Raw genomic sequence first — 25,797 nt, 5'->3', positions numbered from 1 at the left:
TAAACATAGTGAGCAATTTTATATGAATTATTAGACTAAGGAAGGGAAATATTTAGACTTTTAAGATTTTTATTTCTCTTATTTAACGAACGTATTAGGCTGATAGTTTCTCTTTAAATGAACAATTACTTAAGCCTAGTCATTAAATGTAAGTAGCTAAATGTATTTATGATACATTACATTAATATAAATTGTATAACTTGTTGTCCGAAACATTTTTTGATATTTCTAAACTATGTTCATGAATAGTTTATAAGGACAAATTCAAGCTAGATTCTATGATATTTTTAGTCACAATGAAAAACGTCTTTTAATTCGAGGCTCTACATAAATATGTACGCTTTATGCTCATTATGCAATAATATATTTAAAACGTCTACATTCTAGAATTATTTTTTTATTATTCCAGCCCTTGTTTTTAGTATGAGTTGTATTATAAAAATTTTATCATTACTTTTTGGTTTTGATAATCTATCATTTTATCACAATTGATAAGATGTGATAAGATTTAGGCGAAGTGAATGTGACGTGAGATACATAGAATTCGGGCTTTACTGTCTCAATTTTTTTCTCATTTTCGTTTTTTATTAGTTGACGTTAAAATAGTTATAAGAAGATCTATTGCATTTTTGTTTTACCATGTAATTATGTAAAGTGAGATTAAACGTGTGTTATGGTAATTTTGTAATTTATAAATGAATAAAATATAAAATATTGGAAACTTGTTTTTATTGTAAAAAAAATATTTATTGGTTCACATGGTGGGTTATACAATCACAATAATTATAATAGTAACATTAAAAATCACATTTTATATGAGGTTTTACAATAATATTTAATGGCAAAAAATAATCGTACATTTATTGCTATTTATATCAATTAGTGTCAATAAATGGCACAATTTTAGGTGCTAATAAAAACATCAAGAAATATAGTAACAAACTTATATTCTAAGACGATAAAAAACTCAAAAACCTAACCTAACAATACTTTCTATGTCTTCGAATATTTTTTTGTAATCATTTTTAGACGAAGAAAAAGCGAATGTGGTTTAAAATAGGTGCTAATTCTTGTAACAATATTTTTCGTTACAAAGTAATAAAGACATTAGAACTCAGATTAAAAGAATCCATAAGTTTTAACTTATTTTGGCTCTAAAGATGAAAGCGTAAAGGAAATGCTTAAAGTATTTTTTTTATTTCAAAACTTACATTTGCATAACAAAAGATATCCATAGTTTATATCCTACTTTTTCTTTTCTATAAAGTCTTTAGACCGTATGTTAAATTCTGTATTGTTTAATTCTCATTGGCGCTATTTTAGCAAAAGCAAATTGAAGTACGAAAAGGATTCAAATTGAGAAAATATAAAATTTTTTTTGAATAATTTTACATTAGAATAATGATTAAAATGTCTTCAAGCGAAACATTGAAAACATTGGTTCTTTTTTAAGATTTTAAGGCTCGGTAGCGACATTAATTTTTCAAATTAAACCAGCTACAATTAAAAACGATGCTTAGCAGATATTTTTTTAAACGCCTAAGGGGCAGGCTTGAGTCTTTCGACCAAGTCTACGCAGAACATCTTACCCTAATCTAGATATAAAAAAAAATTAAATTGTCAATTCAGCAAGAAGTTTCCTCATATTTGATACTTGACCAATCTTCATAATTTCTTTGAAAGTCCTTATTAGATTAGCTTCAGTTTCGAGTTTTTTCGATATATTTCGCGCTCGACGCGTTATTTCTTGCGGGATCCCAGCTAATTTTGCGGCATTAAACCCATACGATTTTGGACAAGCACCAGGACTCAGTTTGTATAAGAAGGTTATTGTTTCTTCTGGGATATCATCAGTTTCCGTTTCCTCTGTTTCTACCATACATGCCTGAAAACATACAAGTCTTAAAATACAACTCGCACTATAAAAATGAATTACATTAAACTGTAATGACATATAAGAAAAAAGTTGTTATGGAAGATATTTACTTAGAAATGGTGTTTTTCTTGTTCACTATTCAATTAACAAAAGAGTGAAACAATTATAATATGTCTCACCATATATAGTCGAATTTTTAATTAGACGAAGTCAACTGACGTTTACGGTGTTGTCAGTTTTTGATGAAATAAAAATAGTGTTGTGACAAAGTAAAAACCCGTGAATTAATGATCGGTGATGGCACTAGTCGCCGCGCCGCGCTTTGTAATAAGACGTCAAAAAACTGATTGTAGTTACATAGTACTAGTACCTAACTTATATCAGAGCACTTTCATACAATTTTGAAATAGAAATAATATTCTTTTATTGTTTGAAATGATTGACTATTCACACTCATTGTTCATTCATCTGATTGAACAAGAACTGAACGCATCACTATTACTTTAAATATGGCAACATTATTTTACAAAGTGACATTAGCTACTGTCAGTTGGCTTCGTCTAATTAAAAATACGACTATAGGATATTTAATATTGTTAAACGTAAATATAATTTTACAATCTTTATCTGTTAATTACATATTGACAGATTAAAACGCCGCGTTCAAATAGAAATTATAAAGTCAAAATTGACAGTTTTCATGAACTTCCGAATACCGTCTGAGGTTCGATGTCAAGAGCAAAAACGTTTTAGATTTATGGACACAAGATATTTCGAATATACTAACCATATGCCCCAGTTGCACATTAGGGTGTGTCGCAAGGTGTGTGACGAGTGTGTGATAATGTGTGGAGAATAACACTCTACATCCACGCTCTGCCAATTCCACACACACACCACTAGCTATCGCCGTACCGTCGTATGTACTTGTGCCGCGACCTGATAAAAAAAACAGTATTTTAAATCCACAAATCATTTTATCTGATCTATCACACGCTCAAGGGAATCTTAATTAAAAAAAAGGGTGCGTGTACTTATGTACGCGCGTAAGAAGTTATACTTTTTGGCATTATTAAAAATAGTTTTTGATTGCATGCAAATAATTAATTACAATTAAATAATCAAAGACTGGAAAAGGAGTCAATATAGTCAATAAAGTTCAGTTTACATTTGAAAAATTAAATAAATAAATATATACATATTATTATTCGAATGTTGTTTTTAAATTATGTCCAATGCCGTTGCATCTTCCGTGGGCAACTTAATTTTGTATCACGGTGCGCGCGCATCGTAAAATTTCACTCTCATCAATTTTTCATAACGCGCCTAAAGAAGTATAACTTCAAAAATAATTAAAACTCCTTTATTTGTTTAAAAGGTAAAAGGTAAATGACAAATGTCATTATGGTCATTCAAAATTCTTGGCATACGAACTTCACGCATATTCTATTTCTTTTTACTTGTAGATTGTCTTATTTCTATCTCGCTCGCGCACGCTATAATCACACTCCCAATTTTGTGTCACAGGTGCGCGCGCATCGTAACATTTCACTCTCATAAATTTTTCATAACGCGCCTAAAGAAGTATAACTTCAAAAATAATGTTAATAATAACATCACTGTTCCTTTTCTTTACTTTAACTTCTTGACTGTCCGACTTTCGCAAGAGCCGGCCGCGATCTCGAGACTGGTATAGGCTATTTCACATAGTGCTTGAGCAGAGAGCGCATGTAAATCACTCAGACGAATAGGAGAGGAGGTAACGCGGATCCATGCCAGCGGGTTTCCACTCGCCCATAACGGAGTAATAAAGTCCCTTTCTAGGAAAGGGTAGACTAGACACTCCCCTGTAGTTTCACCTCGGGCACGGATCTGCCCTTTCGCGAGAATTAACGTGATAGACGTAAAAAAACAAATACATGTCTAAGGAAATAATGTCTAAAGGAATTTCTTTTTAAGAAATTAGACGATTGATTCAACGTAAAATTCCTGCTGGTTAAGGAAAACATTGTTAAATACAACGTTATAATGGTTCAAAGGTAGAAAGTTACTACGAAATTCATGTTTTTTAATATTATGTTTTCCAAGAAGCGCGCTGTAGCTATATATTATCTACAATCTACAACTAAAATCACTGCGATTACGTTACACTCTAAAACGCTCGAACAAACTTAATACGTTAAGGATATTAAGCAACTTCGACCTTAGCTAATGAGGCTTTTGGGCTAGTCAGCACTTAGGTCAGAGCAAGAGCCCGGCATATTTTAAAGGCCGGAAACGCACTTGCGAACCTTCTGGCAATGTGAATGACCATGGGCGGCGGTATCACTTTACATCAGGTGAGCCCGCTTGCCTCCTATTACATAAAAAAAACCTTCGCTCTGCGCTCGCTATTCAAGTTATCAAATTGACCTTTAATTAATTATAATATTCAATTAAACTTGTGATTAGATAGCCATTGCATCGCTTTTTAAGATTAATAAGTCCAACAGAAATAAAGCTTTAAATAAAGGAGGTTATCAGATTGACGTGTATTGTTGCAATTTAATATTCGAGTATGATTTAGGTTCCCAAACAGTAAAACTTTATAGGAATGGATATGTTTGTAATAAATGTATTTTTAACAATAAATTAATTAAAAAAAACCTGTGCCACATTACGAAAGCAAGAGGGAACAGTTTAAGTTTCATTAAAATCGGCTCAGTGGGTTTTAAGATGTGTGTCTTAACACATATATTTTTCTTATATCATCAAATAATACTCACCTAATTCATCCAACAACACAAGGGAATGAAGCGAGGCGTGTTTAATGATGGCCGCCGTCTCATTCATCTCCACAAGGAATGTGGAATGACCGGACAAAATATCATCAGACGCCCCTAAACGAGTGAAGATGCGATCCACTAAACTGAGCTTGCATTTCTGTGCTGGGACGTAGCTTCCCTGAAATATTTGTAAATTGAGATGATTGATGTAAATGCGCCATCTATCGCAAGCCCGACAAAATTGTGTCCTATTTACGACAAATTAATGAACATGAAGCAGCTGTATGTTAAGGCCGATTTACATTATCTTAGTGTTTAGGAGAGTATTTTAGTACAACTTGAAAGGCAAGTTCTTTAGTGCTTAAGTGCGTTGCGAGTGAACGTTTACATTTCTTCCAGTAGAGTATCATTACAGCGCCACAATGAACGCGCAACGACGTCGGCAAATACGCTCTATTCTACGCAAAATACTAATTATAGTCATGGAAAAAATAGAAGACGAGATTTTATTCGAAATAAATTAACTAAATATAAATAATAAACAAAATAGCTTCTTTTAAGGCAGTGTATGCCGAATGCCTAGCCTGTTTGTTTTTGTATAAATTGTTTTTAACGTTCCACAAACATTCGTGAACAACATATTCAGACACAAATTTGATAGTTGTATCTTCCGACCATTTAGCCATCTTTAAAAATCAAAAAACACGCACGCGTTTCACGGCACTTGTGCACTCTCCTAAAGATTTTACTAAATTACGTGTTTACACACAACGAGGGAAGATCACGGGGGTTGCGCGGGCGCGGGAGGGGTATCACTTGAAACAAAAATAAAAAGCGATTCTATTTTGATTCAACTTGAAAGTCAAGTAGAACCGTACTAAAGCAAGTAGCGTTTACATGTTTCAACTAAAGTACTATCCTAAAGCACTCTCCTAAACACTAAGATAATGTAAATCGGCCCTAACTAAATCAATGTTTTAGTTGAAATTACGTAACCAAATACACAACAGCATTAAATTTAACTTCTATCCCACACGTAGCCAGCATAACACTAATCATACAAATCTACCTAAAATAAGAACGGAATATGGTCGCAAAAACCTAGGAATACACGAAAAAGCAGTGGAGTCGCTCCAATGCAGTAACAGCGTACGACGGTGGCGTGATATATTTTACACTTTATTTTTTCTTTTAATATTAAGAAACATCTATGTTTTTAATAAGATAACTTTTTTAAACCTTACATATTAGGTTTATGCGAGTAATATTTAAATAAAACCTTACTTACATATACTAATATAATAAATATAATCTTTGAGGACATTTGCGTGCGTCTACATCATCTGGTATCATTTTTGATGGACGAGGCGATGCCGTAAGAGCCTCGAGGCCATATTTTATTTTCCAAAGAAAATGGTAAACTTTTATCAGTCGACGATTCTAATAATTTCTTGTGAAACCAAGTATAAATTCTTTTATTAGTCTCTATCGGTCCCTTTTGTGCAAGCTGATTGATTTGTTTTGTGAAAATGCCCTTTCTGATCGACAAGAATTATGTTATTCAATGTAATACTCGCGTAAACCAAAGACAATATTCTTCTATCCACTTGATGATTACTTTAGATTTCTATCTATATATATATAGGTATATAGCATTCAAAATGTTGGCATTTGAAACTAATGTAATATTTTTTTTTAATTTGTTTTGTTTATTAAATCCATTATTTTATTAAAATTAAACAATCTAGCTAATAGTTGTCATTGTATTGGTATTATATATATCAAAGAATGTATCAAGGTAAATTTGATTCTAAATGAATCCGTTAATTTGGATACTACCATTATTATCGTTCTTTAATTTACCCTCAGTAGGTATTTCTTTTTTAATTTTTACTTTCTAAATCGGGTTGGGTGGTAACAAATAGCTTGTTAGCCGTTCCCTAATAATTTCTGTTACCTGTTTTTTATACGTATTTTTAATGTTTAATTATTTACAACTGATTTAATTACATATAACATAAAAGATATTAAAAATAATTAATTGAGATAATTTAAATAATTAATTCTATTTACGAAAGTGCGTTAAAATAAGAAATATTTTTTTCATTTATTTTATAATTATATACGTAGACAATAGAAGAGAATATTTACCAAATGCGCAAGGACAGTTAATAGTCCGACTTGTCTCATTAGAGTGGACTTTCCGCCCATATTAGGTCCCGTTAGTAATAACAAACTCGCTCCGTTCTCCCCAAGGGATGTATCATTTGGGATGAAATCGTTCACAATTGGTATGCAGGGGTGACGACCTTCTACTATGCTTATGTAAGGCTAAAATTTTATATAAATCAAAATTAAAAAATTAACAAATTTTTAATTTTATATACTAACTTTAATATAGAAGAAATTATATATTTGAAATCTAATATATAAAATTCTCGTGTCGCGGTGTTTGTGGTTAAACTCCTCTGAAACGGCTCGACAACATCTATTTTTCATCCCCCTAAATGTTAAGGGTAGTCCAGTCCACCCCTAAATATTTTTTTTGTTTTTATTTTTTTATGATACAGCATTAAAAAATACATACAACCCCTAACTTTCACCCCTCTACAATCAACCCCTATTTTATTATTATAAATGATATACATGGCAAAACGACGTTTGCCGGATCAGCTAGTAATTATATAGGTCCCATCTATGGGACCTAGATTCAATTCCTGGCGAAACAATAATGGCTTTGCCACTTGCAAATGAGAAAATAATCAAAAATGTATTTATTTAGGAAAAAATTTAGTATAATATGTACATTATCTTTATATTTAGATAAGCGATAAAAATAAATTTCAAATAATAACGTTAAAAAAATTGTATTGTAATCAAACCTGTGTATCACCAAATGTAACCTCAGGCAAACAAATATCGCTCGTCTGTTGTCTAGCGAATTCACAAAGGGACAGCAACACATCGAGCGTCGCCACGCACTGTACGGCAGCGGCCCATTGGGAATAATGACTTGAGAATTTCTCAAATATCCTACGACTGAGATCCTTTAGTACTACGCGTTTTTGCTCTTCAGCCGCCATCATGCGTGCGAGGAAGTCCTAGAATTGTAAAAAAATGGGATATAATAGGAGTGGGACAATCTTTTATAGCTTTAGATAGAGAATATAGAGAAAAAAATTCTTGGTTTTAGTGGTATAGAAATATGTTTTTTGATTCAATTGTTTCGCATCTTTTTTCTTTAATTAGTTGCCTGGAAGAGATCGCTTAGTAGCGATAAGGCCGCCCGTTATACCATGTTTTTTCTTTTTTTTAAGTTAATTAAATGCAACCAGTATAATGTATTTATAAATATAAAAGGATAAAATAATATATTGTTTACGAAAAAATTAATTAGATTAATCACATTAACTTTCTATCTCAATTTTTTTGTTAAACTTTTTATTTATACTGAAGTAGCAACTTTATGGAAAATAACATATTCTAAATGAACTAAAATTAAAGTATAATATTTACACGCCATAAACAAAATCACACAAAAAAATGTGTTATTGATGTGCCTCCGGAAAACATACAGCATTGTATAATGAAGAAGCAATGTATACTTAGCCATGAAGTGCGATACATACCGAGTGAAATAGTTCCGCTTAGATAGAATAGATGGCGCTGTAATCGCCTCAACTTCATACTTATCTTAACCAGCTAGGACGGTGTCATTTCCACAGTCATAGCGTTGTGTACTTTCGCCGCGTGCGGTCGAAACCGAAACAAATCAATAACGACTTAAAACCTTATAGTCTTTCTTAGTGTTAATTATTAGCAAAACGCATTATTATACATCACAATTGCGTAATGGACTCACGATGCCGATAAGGCCGCCGCCGGGGCCGATCAGGCAAGTAGTCTAAAAAATGTCGAGCAAGGTCGCGAACAAGACAAAGAGGACTCCACGTGCACCAGCAGCGCGTCTGATAGCGACTCGGAGTGCGAGGGACCGCCACGAAAGAAAAGGAAACGAGTAGCACAGGTAACGGTCGATCCCATGATCGACGCGTTATATAATCAGGTGAGTTTCCTCACAAATTTTATAATGCATCAACGATATTATGTACCAAATGTCAACGCCAGTGCGTCCAATGACGAGGGTACCCACTGACCGACCAACTACTATAGCCATTTTTTATTAATCCGTCGACCCGAAAATCGAAATCTCTGGGCTTGGTCACAAATATTGATGATAAAAAGATTATTAAGAAATCGTTAAAAAAGAAAAAAAATTACAAAATAAATATATAAAAATATAATAATATAAAAATATAATAATATATTAAGCTTTTAAAACTCCTATGTCAAAGGGAATTACTACAATCTGGATTACAAAAAATCATAAACTGGACTCGTAATAACCCAACGGAATTAAAACCCGCGATTAAATCTTTTCACAAAAATATCCTATATTGTTGGTAATGAATCACCTTCTTACAAATTACATGAACAAACCCTGCAAATTGTATGCGGAAAACGAGCGGAATGTATAGAAACTAGGCGTAAAAGATTAATAAGTAAGATTTCGGACAAAAGTATTCAAACTGCGCTTAGTAATATACCTCCTAGCGAGGAATTTTTATTTGACAAAAGTAAGCTCGCGTCCCTAATACAATCCCTCGGTGGGCCGCAATTCTGGTTATCTCCGCCGCAACCTTCAAGAGTAAGAGCTTTTTAAACCTAGATACAAAGAATCGTAAGCGTCTACATCCAAATACAGACACCAGGCACAAAATGGAAAAAATAATTTTCGTAATACCCACCTAAAACAAGAAACGCTGCGAACGTTTAACAGGAAAATCGATAGTCATAAACAACTTTAAAACTACCCGTTATCTAACAATGACGGAAAAAAATTACTATCCAACATAATTCAAGGATTCCGCATACCTCTGTACAAGAAACCGCTTTGTTAATGCCAATAAATCGAATAGTAGGTCAATACGCAACCGAACCGTCACCTACGACATCGCAGATAATCATAGAACTCCTGAATCAAGCAAGGTATCCTACAAACAGTTCTCAACAAAACCCCCAGTTTTATATCCAAAATGGTTCTTCGCAGGAAAAGCAACGGCACGATGCGTTCTGTCGTAGATTTGCGAGAACTAAACCGATTCGTAAAGACAAAACATTTTCGGTTGATCACCCACGGCTTAGTCCCAGACTTTCTTCAACTAGGGGACTGGATGATAAATAGATTTATCACAAGCCTATTTCCATCTACCGGCAGCGAGATCACACCGACCTTTCTTAAGGCTCAGCTAAAAAGGGCAGTTATACGAAAACATGACTTGCCTTCTGCTACTCATCAGACGACGCCTATACAATAATAATAATAATAATAATAAGTCATTTAATCATTTAGGTACAATTTGTACTCTTATGCATGTCAACTCCCCATCTTACAGCGGCACTAGTGCCCACACATTGTCATCGTCTATAAATTCCCGAACAGTGTAATATCCTCCCTTTGTTAGGATTTTCTTGATGCAAAGCTTAAACTCATGTATCGGAAGTTTGGTTACACGGTCCGGAATCTTGTTAAATATCTGTATACATTTCCCCATAAATGAGTGAGCAGTTTTATGAAGTCTGAAAGCTGGAAAATCAAGTCTATTCCTACTTCTTGTGTTTAAATTGTGACAGTCACTGCGCTTTATAAATTTATTAATGTTTTTATAAACGTACATAATATTTTCATACACATATTGGGAGGCAACTGTTAAAATACCAATCTCTTTAAATAATTCTCTTAGCGAGTCACGCGGTTTTAATTTGTATATAGCGCGTATTGCTCTTTTTTGTAAAACAAAAATATCTTGAATATCGGCCGCTGAGCCCCACAACAATATACCATATGTCATAACACTATGGAAGTAACTGAAGTATACAAGCCTCGCCGTTTCGACATCAGACATCCATCTAATCTTTCTTATCGCAAAAGCAGCCGAACTAAGTCTTGCCGATAGATTTGTAATATGGGGCTTCCATTGCAAACGAGAATCTAGAGTGATCCCTAAAAATACAGTTGAATCAACACATTGAATTATTTCCTCATTAATATTAATGTTTGTACTGACCTGTTTTACGTTAGGCAAAGAAAATCTAATACATTTTGTTTTATTAGAATTTAGTAACAAGTTATTATAAGTAAACCAACACATAACTCGGGAAAGGGCATCATTTACCTCGTCAAAATTTATTGCGTTCCTACTGATTTTAAAAATAAGAGATGTATCATCTGCAAATAATACCGTTTCACATAAGTTATTTATATAAAATGGCAGGTCATTTATGTAGATAAGAAAGAGCAACGGCCCCAATATCGACCCCTGAGGCACACAAAGAACCTGCAACCCACTTTCTAGCGACGGACGCCTCGGATTGGGGTTTGGGGGGGGTTCACATCTAGACGGAAACCTTGTCAGGAAAGTGGTCATACCAATAGAAAACGTGGCACTGCAACAAAAAGGACTTATATGCAGTGATAGCCGCAATAAAAATAAATGTAAAAATATTACAAAACACACACGTGTTAATACAATCGGACAAATGAAACTCTGATTGCATACATTCAAACAGAAGGAGGAACGAAATCGATAGGGTTACTTACACTAACCTTCAAACTATTGCACCTGACGGACAAATTCAACATAACTCTGTCGGTACATTACCTACCAGGGTGATCACCCTAGCAGACAGATTATAAAGGGGAAAAATGGCTGCGTAGTGGCACCTTCCTCCTCTAGCATGGGTGTTTCCCCCTCCAAGTCTGTTACCCTGAGTTTTAGCACACCTAAACCGGGCGACGGGAACCTATCTGATAGTTGCTTCAGATTGGCAGCAGGACCTGAAATCCAGGTCTCTAGATCACCCCCACGAAATTCAATACCTATCGCAGACACTCCTAGATACGACAATTGCACTGTCTCCTCCACAAATACAAGCATTGACCCTAAAAGTTTGGGAAATTGGGGGTGGGGTGCCCAAATAAAAGACTGGTCCACACTGGAAAAAGATTTACTTTTGAAGAATTGGTCACTCCACCTGTCCACTTATTTACCCGCAATCAAAAGAGGGCTGTCATGGTGTGACAACTCTCAAGTGAACCCAAAATCCCCTCAAACAGCCGATATTGCAAAAAATTTAATATCACTTTTTCTAAAAGAAAATTTATTTATTTATTTATTTAATTATAAGTAATCTTACAGCTAACATACATAATATTACAAAACAAACACTTAGACAGTACAGAAAGCCAAAACAGGAATCTATCCTATCAACCATCCTTGTTCGCAAATCGGCAATTTTAACTTTTTGCGGTCCCCATGTAGAACAACAAACACTTTCAAATTTTATTATTAAACACATCCTCAGAGTATTAGGAGTAGCTAAACCAAAAGTCGTGAAATCATCCATCACGTGGGACCCGCGAATAGTACTAGACTGGCTTTCTTCCAACCCTCATAGGGACACTTTATTCGATACGGCTCGCAGAACAGCCACAGTATTGCATTTAGCATTGGGCCGCAGGGTTCACTTTATTAGAAATTACTGACGAGCAATTCGTGGATGATGGTGGTAACATTTATTTAACACCGGTATTCGAATCTAAGACAGACACTCAAGACGCCAGTCAACATGGAAACTTTCTAAACACCACGATAAAACATATTATGCCCTATCACTTTAGTGAGACTTCAGTTAGTCCTGACGACTCATTGGTCTAGTGGTTAGTACCCCTGACTGCGAATCCATGGGTCCCAGGTTCGATTCCCGGCTGGGACGAACATTGATGTGATGAGCATTTGGTGTTGTGCTTGGGTCTTAGGTGTTTAAATATGTAATTATATGTCTATCTTTCTATAATATGTATGTATATCCGTTGCCTAGTACCCATAACACAAGCTTCACCAGCTTAGCATGGGACTAGGTTAATTGGTGTGAACTGTCTTTAAAAAAAAAAAAAAAAAAAAAAAATATTGCTTTGAGTAACAGGTACAACAAGATCTCAAGTAAAAAATCTAAACAATATTTTTTTATCCATCAACAGCAAAATAATTAGGTCGAAAATCAACGAATAGATGAAATTTTTTATTACACGGGGTAATTGGAAATCTTCAAATACATAGATTCTTTAATCATTACTGCCGCGAGATAGACTCTCGTAGAGAAAACTCATCACTCTTTCTTTAATACATTTGCACCATCGTAATTATAGAAATACCTTTTTGTTATGATAGGAAGTTTATATTATTATGTTAATTGTACATCTAAATCAGATGAGTAAATAGTTACTAGTAACTGTAGTTATATTTATACCGTAACTAAGAATAATAATTGCTAAATACTTATGCTTTGATTAAGAATAATGGCAAGTAAATAAAATAGTTATATAAACAATAACGGCTTTAGCTAAAGCCCGGACCTTAATTCTTCATAATCATCATAGCGTTGTGTTTTATATTGTACTCTATACATCCACCAGCAGATAACAAACACGTCTTCATTATACAATGCTGTATGTTTTCCGGAGGCACATCAATATGACGGTTTTACATAACAATAAAACCGATATTATGTGCCGAGAAGGAAAACATACAGCATTGTAGGAAGCTCTTCCTGGTGAAGACTCTATGACTGTGGAAATGACACCGTCCTAGCTGGTTAAGATAAGTATGAAGTTGAGGCGATTACAGCGCCATCTATTCTATCTAAGCGGAACTATTTCACTCGGTATGTATCGCACTTCATGGCTAAGTATACATTGCTTCTTCATTATACAATGCTGTATGTTTTCCTTCTCGGCACATAATATCGGTTTTATTGTTATGTAAAACCGTCATATTATTATTCGCCGATATACACAAAACATACCTTTGTCTCATAAGTGGAATATCTCTTATATCCCTTCCTAGCTCCTTCCATATGATAATCTCCTCCTGCTTTGGATGCGGCATTTTGCGGTATTTCCATTTGGTACCTCTTTTTATCACTACCCACATATGTTATCTGAAAATTTTCATAAATCTATATAGATATACGTTTTACGAACAGTCACAAACGGAACGTTACTTTGGGTATGTTCCGATATACACTGCGACCACTGTACAGAGTACCGTCAATTTAGTATACTGTGAAACCGTTTCTCTATAGCCAGCTATACTGGTTACAATTTAAAACGGAACGCAGTCCAGTATACTAGTCAGCTTCGTTTTTCGACACGGTTTTCAAATGAGTGCATCAAAGTTTTTCAATTCAACAAGAAAAACTATTATTGGAGTTTATTATTATTAATATAGATTTTTTTAATGCGATAATTAAAAAAATATATATTAATATTAACTGTCAATTGAATTAATACTACAAAGAAAGTAAGTTAGAATTTTAAATGTTTGTTATTAAACTGTAAGTTATATCAGCCGTTAGGCATTCAAGTGGTTTTGATTGATCACGTGATCAAAGCACTGCGAGTACCTTACCTCGAAAACGCCTAATTTCCTAGGACGCTGCGGCTGTATACTGCAGTCCATAGCGGAACAAATTTTTGAACAGTGGGAGCACTATACAGTACTCGCAGTGTGTATCGGAACATACCCTTAATAAATACGGGTGGTTTGCGTTTTATTAATAATTGAAACAATGACGTTTACCTAAACCATATAATTTCTACATTTACCAATAAACACTTCTTCATAATTTTTCATCTGTTACAATTTTTGAAGTTATACTTCTTTAGGCGCGTTATGAAAAATTGAAGAGAGTGAAATTTTACGATGCGCGCGCACCGTGACACAAAATTAACAGAATGAAGTTGCCCACGGAAGATGCTACGGCATTGGACATAATTTAAAAACAACATTCGAATAATAATAGAATTTATGTTACACTTAATGTAAGAGAATAATACTAAATATTTATTTATTTAATTTTTCAAATGTAAACTAAACTTTATTGACTATAATGACTCCTTTTCCAATCTTTGATTATTTAATTGTAATAAATTATTTGCATGCAATCAAAAACTATTTCTTACGCGCGTACATAAGTACAAGCACCCATTTTTTATTCCTTTGTAATAACAGAAAGTTAAATAATTCAATAAATATATCAATTTAGGATTACGACAACTTTAGTGACGTCAGAGATATATTTAACAACTGTAACAACTATTCATATTAGATTTAAAAAATAAACAAAATTTGTAGACATTAGTATATTAAATCAAGTAATTTTTGTTTTTAATTAAAGTATAAAAAAATAATTAAACCATTTACCTTGCACTTGAAGTATTTCTCCTGTTCCATCAAGTATTGCCTCAGCTCCTGCTCAATTTCTTCTATGAGCTCCAAAGTGTTGTCATACTCTTGGTCCACACCAGCCTCCGGCAAAATTTTTCCTTCCTTCTCCGCTTGAGTTTGATTGAAGCCTTCCTGTAATTTCATTGATATTGAAATAACAAAAAATAATCGTCAAAATAAAATTATTTATAAATTAAGCATAGAAAAGACGAGAAGAGAGCGAGAATTCTCCGCCATCCCTTATCAACGTACTGAATGCTGTCACCAGCGCTATCGACATCTTTATATGTTCACATTAGCGATATTGTGTATCTTATGTATTAAATATTATATATTTTATAATAATTTTTTTATCACTATCGAATTGGCTTAGTACTGTAAGGATAGTGTATGTATTTTTGTGAATAAATAGATAAATCTTGTATCATTTCACCAATAACAATAAAGGTGCACGCGTACGAGACGTACGTGACGAGAGAACACAATCTATAACCCTTGGACAGGACGTCCACAATGAGCCTAGTTTTTTCAGGAGTTTCGTCAAGTTAGTCAAAGCGGAGCAAGGTTGAATTTAATAATTAGAAATGAAATCACTAATTCAAATCCAATTAATCATTAATATCACATATTAATATATTTTACTTTTGTCTGCTTAAATTTAATAACTTATGACGAATTTTTATGTTCCTTTTGTAATAAAATCTCTCAATCGATGGATTCTGAGATAGTCAAACTATCCAAATTAAACTCACAAAAAGCATAAAAGGTATGCTAGCTGAATTGGATTTCGAGTCTGCAGAAGCCTTACCATATATTTTGGCATGACTCTGAGGTTACAAAAACTAGACACAGCGCACGCTTATAATAACTCTGTCACACTTTCAAATACAGAGTGTATCATACGCACACACACACACATTCACATACTTCTTTAATATATTCACGCATACTTACGGTCTTACACGACTTGTTTGATTAGATGTAACACTAAGACTCCTTTTTTAATGATTTATAGTTATTTAATTTTTAACTATGTACCACGTAATAAGTCTAAGTATAATTGTAACGTTATCTAAACGTTATTCACGAGTCATGTTTGAAATCTTGTTTTGGTATGGACGGAGAAACTAATTAGAAGTAGCCTGTCTAGCACTAGTCCCAGGCCCTTTTATCAACTAGATAATCGTTTACTTTATAGTAAGCCTCTTTACACAGCTTTTCTTTAATACATTTCTTAAATTTATGAAAAGGCAGAGATAAAAGAGCCTCTGGGATTTTATTAAAGAAGAGTATCCCTTATAATCATTAATACCTTAAAGAATTTCAAAGTCTCTCTATAATCTGGAAATTTCCCGTCCGGTGATAGTTGTGTGATCCTCTTCAATAAGACAGAGTCGGTGTCACAGAATAATTCTGACAGTTTCAACGCAGCAGTATACCCATTGAGTACGGAAATAAAATCCAGTACTTTTCTTTTGGAATAAGTCTTCTCTTCATATAAAATTGCTCTCGAATCGGGATGATCTTTTGATTTCTTTAAGTTCCCGAGGGAGTGGACTCTGAAATGATGATTGAAATGTGATTAGTCACTGAGTTATGTAATATATTTGAAAAAAAAACCTTTGTCAACTAAAAATAAATGTATATCTCAAAAACTGCTGAACCTATATTGATGATTTATACAGTTGCCTAAGTGGAAACATATCAATTGAAATCAAAGATCATGGATATGACTTTTACGTCCATATTCTAATTCGTATCTAAAGTCCGGTATTTAAAAGCCGGTAACGCACTTGAGAGCCTTCTGGCAATGAACTTCCTGCCCGTTTGACCCTTGTTACATAATAAAACAAGTCACAATCTCATCATGAGCGCTATCAAACTTTATACAAAAAAAAAAGGGTGCGTGTACTTATGTACGCGCGTAAGAAGTTATACATCTTTTGCATTATTAAAAATAGTTTTTGATTGCATGCAAATAACTAATTACAATTAAATAATCAAAGACTGGAAAAGGAGTCATTATAGTCAATAAAGTTCAGTTTACATTTGAAAAATTAAAAAAAATAAATATTTATTATTATTATCTTACATTAAGTGTAACATAAATTCTATTATTAGTCGAATGTTGTTTTTAAATTATGTCCAATGCCGTAGCATCTTCCGTGGGCAACTTCATTCTGTTAATTTTGTGTCACGGTGCGCGCGCATCGTAAAATTTCACTTTCACCAATTTTTCATAACGCGCCTAAAGAAGTATAACTTCAAAAATGGTTTGACAGCTCTTAAAACTAGATTTAAGTGAATACGGGTACTTAATTTTCGAGAAATTAGTGGACTGTACGAAACTTTTCATCATAGATTATATAAAATTCCAATAAAGCTTTTCATACTTAGCCAAGAGTCGTTCCAGATCTGGCAACGTTGTCAGCAAGTTCTTCGCCTCTTGACAGATGTCCTGGTTTTCGAATAAAGTTTTGATGGCTTCCTGACGTTCCTTAATCACTGTCAAATCACAGCTCGGGGAACATACCCATTGGTATAGCAATCTGTGGGCAAATATTTTTTATGTTATAGGACATAACAAAGGTTAGTCTGGCTAATGAAAGAAGATAACGAAAAAGCGCGGCAAATTCAAAAATTTTAGTATAGTATCCCTAAAAGTTTGATATATTTTGTGGATTAAACTTACTTGATACTTGATTATATTTTTATTATTTTTACTTTAGTAACTGTATTTCTATGAAATTAAGTACAATACGTATTTCGTCTTTTACTATTGATACTTAAAATGATTGGCATTGCATGGAAAACCAAAACTATATTTATTATAAAACAAGTTTTTTAGGAATAATCAAAATCAATAAAACAAAGTTTAGTTTATATCTTTTAACTATTCGGAAAAAATATATAATAGAAATAAAAATGAGTAATTGCATAAAGTATCAAGTCAATAAATCATGCTAACCTAAGAAATTCAATGACATTCTGTGTTGCCATTCGAAAGATTTCAAATAATTCAATTATTTTCTTTCATTAGCCAGACTCTATATATAAAGATATTTAATTTAGATTTACGGATTTTTGTATCTGTTTCGGGATCCTTTGTTGTTACTAATAGGCGTGTATGTGATCAGACTACTGTGCCTGACACACGCCGTCGACACCGTCTAAGGCATGATTTCCTTCACCGTAGGAGCTAGTGTTAAGACATAGACACAAAGTCAATTGATGCGCAACCGGGATTCGAACCTACGACCTCAGATGAGTCGCTGAAGCCACTATCGCCGGAAAAAAAAAGATTAAAGTAGAAGGATAGAGAAAATAGTAATTACGAAGAATTTTTTGTAAATATATTATACAAAAAATTATATATATATATTTTTATTACGTAACGCATTTTTTGGAGATTATTGACCCCCCCCCCCCCATGTAACTCGCCGTAACGTTTTTCAGTACAAGTATAGTAAAACGTTTCGTGACCACCTAGTGACTCTTTAGTTACTATTATGTGGTGTAAGTCGAAAAAAATATTAACAATAACGCGTAATTTAATCCCCGCCCCGCATCGTAACGTTTCACAAATAGACCCTCCCTCCCTCCTAAAATTCGTTACGTAATACTTGATCGCTCCCTAATTTGATTTTACAAAGAATAACAAACCTTTTTCCCATAGGCGTAGAGCATAAATTTAATTTATCATAGAGACATCCCTCATCCTGTACTATACGTAGATTTCTCAACGTAATAGAATCCAAGACCATAGTACTACCACCAGTCCATTGCGACGTCTCATTTTGAATGGTCATGTTTAGCACGTCAGGGGGTGTATATTCAGAGAACTGAGACATACCTACACACATAAAATAGGTATATCAGTGGCGCTACAAGTTTTTTAGGTCTCAGCCTCAGATATCCGTATCTGTTTCATGATCATGTGCCTGACACACGCCGTCGATTCGTCGTCGCCGGTTTCCTCACGATGTTTTCATTCACCGTTCGAGCGAATGTTAAAAGCGCACATCGAAATAAAGTTCATTGCCCAAAAGCATAACCGGGGATCGAATCAACGACCTCAGGTATAAGAGTCAAACGCTGAAGCCAACACTGCTCTTATACATAGAGTTTATTAATTGAAATCATGAAAACATTAACTATCGTTATATAAAAATGCCCTATCTTTTTATGTGGTTTCTGACCGTCACATACCAAATATAAAAGACTTACTACGTGAATAGTATTCTTGTCTAGGTAATAAGTTACAAACTTGCTATATATACAATCTATATACATATATATATATATAATGAAAATGGTCTTCGTTTGAGGCTCAATCACGCCTAAACCACTGATCGTATGATGGTTTATGGCTATTTATTTATTAAATTCCAATGTTCCTTCATTTTTTTATTGCTGTTTTACTTTTATGAAAATTTATCCATACGGACTTCACCGCGGGAACATTCGGGGAGGCTTCCTAGAACCTCTAAACGGCAACATCTGTTAAAAACTCGATTTTCGAAATATTTCAATTTTCTTAGCGGGAAGTTAAAAAGAAAAATAATAAAAATATGAAAAAAAATAAAATAATGAAACATAAAATTTATTTTAATTCGTCCAGCAAAGCGGGCGCGAAACGGCTAGTATATTATAAATATCTATAGTGAAATATATGTATTTGTATATAGTTTTAAAGTAGATTTTACCTAAAATTTGTATATCAAGCAAACATTCCGTGAGAAATGCTACACAACCCCCCAGAGCCTTAATTGCTAAACTACTGTTCGCAGCCGGCGTTAGACCCAGAGTGTCACCTGGAAATAACAAGAACGTATGATTTTTATCAATAAAAATATATATATATTATTTATAAATATATATAATATAGTTTATAAAAATTAAAAAAAAAATTACATTCTTAAACATACTTTACGTAGTGATGTAAAGAGATTCACACTTAGAAAACATTAGCGAATTATATAATTAGACTTCAAAATTAAATAAGTAATAAAAATATAATAACATTATGGAAATGTTAATGTCCTAGCATTCGCGCTTTACGCAAACGCGGTGGTGAGCGGAGTTTTTATTACACGTTCGAAGATTTTAATACCAACGTGATTATAGTAAAAAACAAATTTGGCTCATTTTTAACTTTCTTGGGTATTTTTTTTCAGAATCCTTGGAAAACGTCTTGCGTCTTTAATCTTTATTCTACGGAAATTATTTTGTGCACAATGTCAGTAATACTAGTAATAGATCGCAACAACAAATTAAGATAGTATTTGACGTTCATAAGTGTTACCTATATGAATAAATGATTTTTGACTTTTAGTTTAGATTGTAATTCTAACAAATAATTATAAAAGTTAATGCAACCGTTTGAAAATAAATAAAGTAAAATTTTAATAAGAAAAGTAAAATTTTTAATTATTTTTTTCATTTGTCAAGTTCATGTATAAATGAAGCTATCACTCCATTCAAAGATGTGACCGATAATACCGAAGTGTAACAGAAACTAAAGCTAAATTCGATTATTTTTTAATTAAAAATATTTTGTTATTTGAATGAAAGCATTCGAAACGCTCTTTGTTTTGTTTGTTATGCAAGTAATAAATTTACTAATATGAATATTAGATAACGTAATCTTATGCTAGCAACAACATTTTATTTACCTTCATGTAAAAACTGCAAGACCCCCTCCGGCCACTGTCCATTATCATTTGTCCTGTAATATTTTTCAGCCAACAATTTCAGCGTTTTCTCTGGTGGCGCCATATTTAACGTCTCCCTTCTCGCGCTATGACAATGTGTCGACAGAAGTTTTCTTGTCCGTACTGTGCATGACTTGCGATCGGAGATAATCTAATAAAATTTAAGATTTCTTTGTTTATATTGCATTAAAAATGCCATGGCTATTTAGTAATAATTAAGTATTGCAACAACTCTTTTTTTATGCCAAAGATTTGTTTCATTTATCATAATTTTAAAGACGAGCTTTTTGACGTGACAAAGTCTTATAATTCGATGGAGCACGCACGAGGCGTTCCATTTAAGGCTTGAAGTGCAAGCGAGAGCGCGTAACGAGCGACAAAGAGGCACAATCGGCCTCCACGTTCAGCAGCGTTTGTTCGTTAAAAAATTGACATAACTGTATTTATACAAATAAATGTAACTTGATCAATTCAATTGTGATTTCCATTTAACTCCTTCTCTATATCCATACAAAATATCTATCAAACAAATAAAATTAAAATTTTCTTTTGAAAAATGCAACCATTCCATCAGTATTTTCTTATGACGTGCAACTTCAGTAAACCGACTTTACAGACAACCGATTTTTATTTCACAAAAAATATCTGAAATCGAAGAAATCTTACCAAAGCAGGCGGAAAATGCGCAAGAGTTGTGAGCAGCCTCGAGGAGTGTTTATCGTCTTTAAACTGACCGATGTGGAATTGACCTATAGACGTATCAACGAAACACACACCGTATGTACTTATTCCATTGTTTTCCTGAAATATCAGAAATATAGTTGAACTATCTTAGAAACGATGACGTAAGTAAAACACCAATCATCTACTTGCTCAAACAAATAACGGGTAAGAATGAAAACCCCAGAAACGTGTATCACCCATGCCCCATTTGGGAAGGGCAGATTCACATGGAGGTGGAACAGGAAGTCCATAACTCATGACCAGGGGGCCATATGACATGAACAAGGGGCAAACGGGCTCACCTGATGTTAAGTGATACCGCCGCCCATGGACACTCTCAATGCCAGAGTGCTCGCGAGTGCGTTGCCGGCCTTTTAAAAATTGGTACGCTCTTTTCTTCAAGGACCCTAAGTCGAGTATTTGTATTGTATAAAATAGTTATGTTAGTGGATATTAACACGCTGATTATGTATACAAATTGGCTTATTTATAAAGTTTGACTGTGTGAACTAGTATTGTCTTTGATTGACATAACTTTTACACATTTAAATAAAAAACTGTTTTGACCGGATTGAAGTTATGTATTATTATAAATTTACAACTATTTAACATAATTTTAAATTTATCCGACGCTTCGCGTGCTTTACAGCGTGCGTGGTCACGGTGATAATAATACATAACTTCAATCCGGTCAAAACAGTTTTTTATTTAAATGTGTGAACTACGTAATTGCATAATGTATTCTAGTATTAACTGACTGAAAGATTACCAAAACAACATTACTAATATTATTTAATAGTAATAAAAACAATACCTCTTCAGCGACAGCCATCATAAACGGCGAGTTCGACTCCGAAGGACCATTGTCTTGAAGGCCGCAAACTTGTGCCCCTCGCACAGATACTTGGCAAATCTCACGACGGACCACTTTGTCATATTTACTTGTTTTTTGTTCTATAAAAAAAATCTAATATTTATACATAATTAATATATACAGTGTACTCTTTATAACGGCATTCGTAATAACGAAAAAAATGCTAGATCTTTTGAAATTCGTAATAAAGAGTTTACACTGTATGTAGTATTTTTTTGAAACTGAAATTACTTTACAATGTCAAAATTTATGTTAATTTTTTTAAATACTCTATTGAAGTCACACAGAAGAATAGTTTTTATTCATTGAAATAAAGTTCATTCTAGAATCTTGTAATAAAAATAAACGATTAAAAAGAATGAGCGGAGAATTTCTTGCCAGTTGTTCTGGTCCATTTTGAAAGTTGCCAATAATAACCTACGTTAATACGGGTGTCATCCCCCGTATTAACTTAGAATCTCTTAAGAGTATTTTTTATGACATTTAAACACAATAAGCTGAATTATTTTACTTTAAGAATAAATATATAACTTTACTTTGATATAAGTCAAAAATATATAGAATGACGTACCTCTTTTACATCTATCCTGCATCATTTCAGGGGTCTCTGTTTGTTCAACTCGCGCTACTTTATATCCCTTAGACACTAAAGTTGAAGACATTCGCGCGTATGCACTTTCCGGAAACCCCGAATGGGCAAATTCACCCTAAAAATTAGAATTACCAATTGAATTTTTTAAATGGTTTAGTGACTAGTTAAATGTTGGTGAAAACTAACAAACGAAATTATTTTGAGTTTTTAACAAAAAGAACAAATTTCTTGTCTGAAGAACAAAAGGAGAGATGCTGATCCATCCCCAAAAGCACTGGACCTAATCTCCCCTAGCTCCAACTACAAAGCAACTACTAGTTCGAACAGTCAAGTCTGGGAGGTAGTTGACCATGCGCCACTTAACCCTGAAGTGCGTTCGAATCACGGCTATGCAGCAATTAAATTTTCATGCATATAAAACACTTAATCCTACGGTGAAAGAAAACATCATGAGGAAATTGACAGTCTGTGTCGGGTACAGACGGCTGACCTGTACCTATTAAGAATGACCAGAAGCATAACCTAGCATACTTTACCTTCATGTAAGAGAAACCGAGTTCATTGACACCCACAGCAGCATCCATATGATACAACTCATAGAACTTTCCCACTTTAAAGAAAAGTACACAATCATAGTGCGCTGATTTTAACTCCCACCACTGTCTATGAGCCTAAAATAATTAAAAATCATTGATAAATTATGTTAAGTAGGACACTTGTTTAAAATGGGAAATAAAACTAATTTTATAAATATAATTTAAGTGTAGTAATAGGAATACTTTTATTATTTTCTATAGAATGAATTCGAAAGTATAATTTAGTTATTGTTCAGATCACACAAAACAGAAAAAATACGTAACTTAATCAAATTTTGAATGGTACATCTTTTTTTAACCAACTATGTGATTTAAATGATTTAAAATTATTTATTTAGGTTTCCTAGGACTACTGGCTTGAGAGTGTGACTTAGCTGATCACCTACTTATCTATAAGAAATAAAAATGATGAAACAGATTCTAGAGGCCAAGACTAAGGCTTTTAGGGCTGCTATTTTTTTATATTCTAATTTAGTGATTAGTTCTAGGTTTGAACAATAATTTACTTATCAACCCAGGTAATTCAATTATTGTTTTATTTGGTTTTTTCAATTGAAAGGTATTCAATGTCAGTTCAATTTTTTACAATACTTTCATACTTCAATATTAGCTTAATGCTTTTTGATAATTATTACACAATTTTGACATCAATATTAATTATGTTAATTACATACGGGAGTCTGACTCTTCATAAACTCCTTAGGTACATAAAGTGTGGTTGGTTCATATTCTGGATGGTCTGGCCTACGTCCCTTGGCATCTTTGATTTTATCTGGCTTGAGCCAGTCGAGTTTGCAATGAACCCAATCGCCTTCCTCAGCAATAACTGGTGATTCTTGAGACTCAGTTTTAACTTGAATTCTACAATAAGTGTTAAACATATAAAAGTAGTAGTAGTATATAGCTAAAATAATCAATAGAAAAATCCTCAAGGAGATAAATACCAACATATATTCCATATTGATGTTATAAATTTAATAAAACTTACACAACTGGGGTCTTCTTAATTTTACTTTTTGGTGTATCAGAAGGGTCATATTGAAAACTTTCTTGCAATGTCTTTCCTAATGAAGCTTTTTCCTTTGTTTTGATCTTATTATCTTCTGGAAATTTTAACATTGTTTATAAAAAATATGACTAATTTTTGTAATGGAGATTACCAAGAGATAGTAAAGATGAGGAAACATACAACATTAGCTTGTAAATAAATAATGTAGCAAAATGATACGAAAATCATACCTTTATTTTCAGTATCAGAATCATCTGTATCACAAGGATTAAGACGGATTCTTTTTCTTTTCTTTGGTGCAATTGGAGATTCGTCATCTGTGTGATTATTTTTATCTTCTCTTGGAGAGGGTGTCGTTTGCCTTACTCTCTTTTTGTCTGCAACATAAATAGAATTCTATTCTAAACCTGAAGTTTACTTTAATATTTAATAAATGTTTAGCGTTACTTTTATAAAGCATATATTAGTTTTTATCTCAACCGCACAAAGAAAAGTAAACCCCACACGATTAGATGCACGGATTATTTAGGTAACTAACACTGTCTAGAAACATTAAAAAGAAAATGAATAAATTATTGAGCTTACTTTCTATGGCCTCTACAGTTTCAGTAGAATTTTTCATTTCATTAGTTACACTGAGTTTGACTTTCTTCGTACTTGGCGGAGTTTTGGTAAAATAATTAAAAAGAGTATTAGTAGTAGAAGCGCCGACGCTATTTCGCTTCGACATTTTGATATGAATAAGTAAAATAGAGACCACAAAAGTAACAATAAAGATTATTTGTGTATAAAATTTTGGTTGCGATTCAAGAAAACTCAAAACGGCGGTCTTACATTTTTGCCGGTTCTGTCACGATGTCAATAGTCATAATTTTGAATTCGCTAACAGTCCATTGTAATGTTACATGGGCAGTGGGCTAAACATTTGTTAAAGGACTCAATTTTATGGTAGGTACATGTAGGGAGGGTCAATACAAGCTTAACCCCAAGTTTGTGGGATGCCTCGTAAAAAAAACGCGCCTACAGACTCTACCTCATAGGTGGCGGGGAAAAGAGTTGGTAATAAATAAGTAAAATTGTTGGAATTGAACAAAAATTTTAGAAAATTTGTTAAAAATATACGAGATCATAAAAGTAAAGTAAAATGTTGTTTTGACCGGCTTGTCATGAGAATTGACGAACCCAATCAACTTTGGAGCGCTGCCTTGCGATTCTGTAACTCACTTTTCGAACTCGCACAGTTTTCGCAGCGACGGTCGCGCTCGAATCAGTCGTGAAGCAGTCATTTTACGATTTGGC

At 33.4% G+C, this 25,797-nt stretch overlaps 1 protein-coding gene and 1 long non-coding RNA gene across 2 annotated transcripts; both read right to left on the bottom strand.

Annotated features, from left to right (window-relative positions):
• Window positions 1-712: 712 nt before the first annotated feature.
• LOC125053484 (probable DNA mismatch repair protein Msh6) lies at window positions 713-25,324 on the bottom strand. The gene is made up of 20 exons (XM_047654824.1): window positions 25,084-25,324; window positions 24,729-24,875; window positions 24,478-24,592; window positions 24,164-24,350; window positions 23,430-23,564; window positions 22,873-23,008; window positions 22,242-22,381; window positions 21,371-21,505; window positions 20,666-20,855; window positions 19,697-19,804; window positions 18,654-18,843; window positions 17,384-17,539; window positions 16,303-16,549; window positions 14,967-15,122; window positions 13,567-13,701; window positions 7,524-7,742; window positions 6,793-6,972; window positions 4,642-4,819; window positions 2,664-2,815; window positions 713-1,885 (listed from the first exon to the last, which is right to left on the bottom strand). Exons 1-20 carry the CDS (start codon window positions 25,226-25,228, stop codon window positions 1,613-1,615), a joined length of 3,324 nt encoding a protein of 1,107 aa, XP_047510780.1. The 5' UTR covers window positions 25,229-25,324; the 3' UTR covers window positions 713-1,612.
• LOC125053493 lies at window positions 10,502-11,023 on the bottom strand. The gene is made up of 2 exons (XR_007117586.1): window positions 10,770-11,023; window positions 10,502-10,705 (listed from the first exon to the last, which is right to left on the bottom strand). It is a non-coding gene; the product is annotated as an uncharacterized LOC125053493 (long non-coding RNA).
• Window positions 25,325-25,797: the final 473 nt, after the last annotated feature.

This window comes from Pieris napi, chromosome 11 (assembly GCF_905475465.1).
Source record: "Pieris napi chromosome 11, ilPieNapi1.2, whole genome shotgun sequence".
NCBI classification, from domain to species: domain Eukaryota; kingdom Metazoa; phylum Arthropoda; class Insecta; order Lepidoptera; family Pieridae; genus Pieris; species Pieris napi.
Note: the sequence above shows the minus strand (reverse complement) of the source record. Positions and strands in the feature narration are given on the sequence as shown.

Bases quoted from the DNA above. Each gene is read 5' to 3' on its own strand.
- LOC125053484 (XM_047654824.1), bottom strand. From the start codon at position 25,228: ATGTCGAAGCGAAATAGCGTCGGCGCTTCTACTACTAATACTCTTTTT. The intron at 24,876-25,083 runs GTAAGCTCAATA...TTTATGTTGCAG, and splicing joins AACTGTAGAGGCCATAGAAA to ACAAAAAGAGAGTAAGGCAA. The intron at 18,844-19,696 runs GTAAAATCTACT...TTATGTGTGTAG, and splicing joins GCTTGATATACAAATTTTAG to GTATGTCTCAGTTCTCTGAA.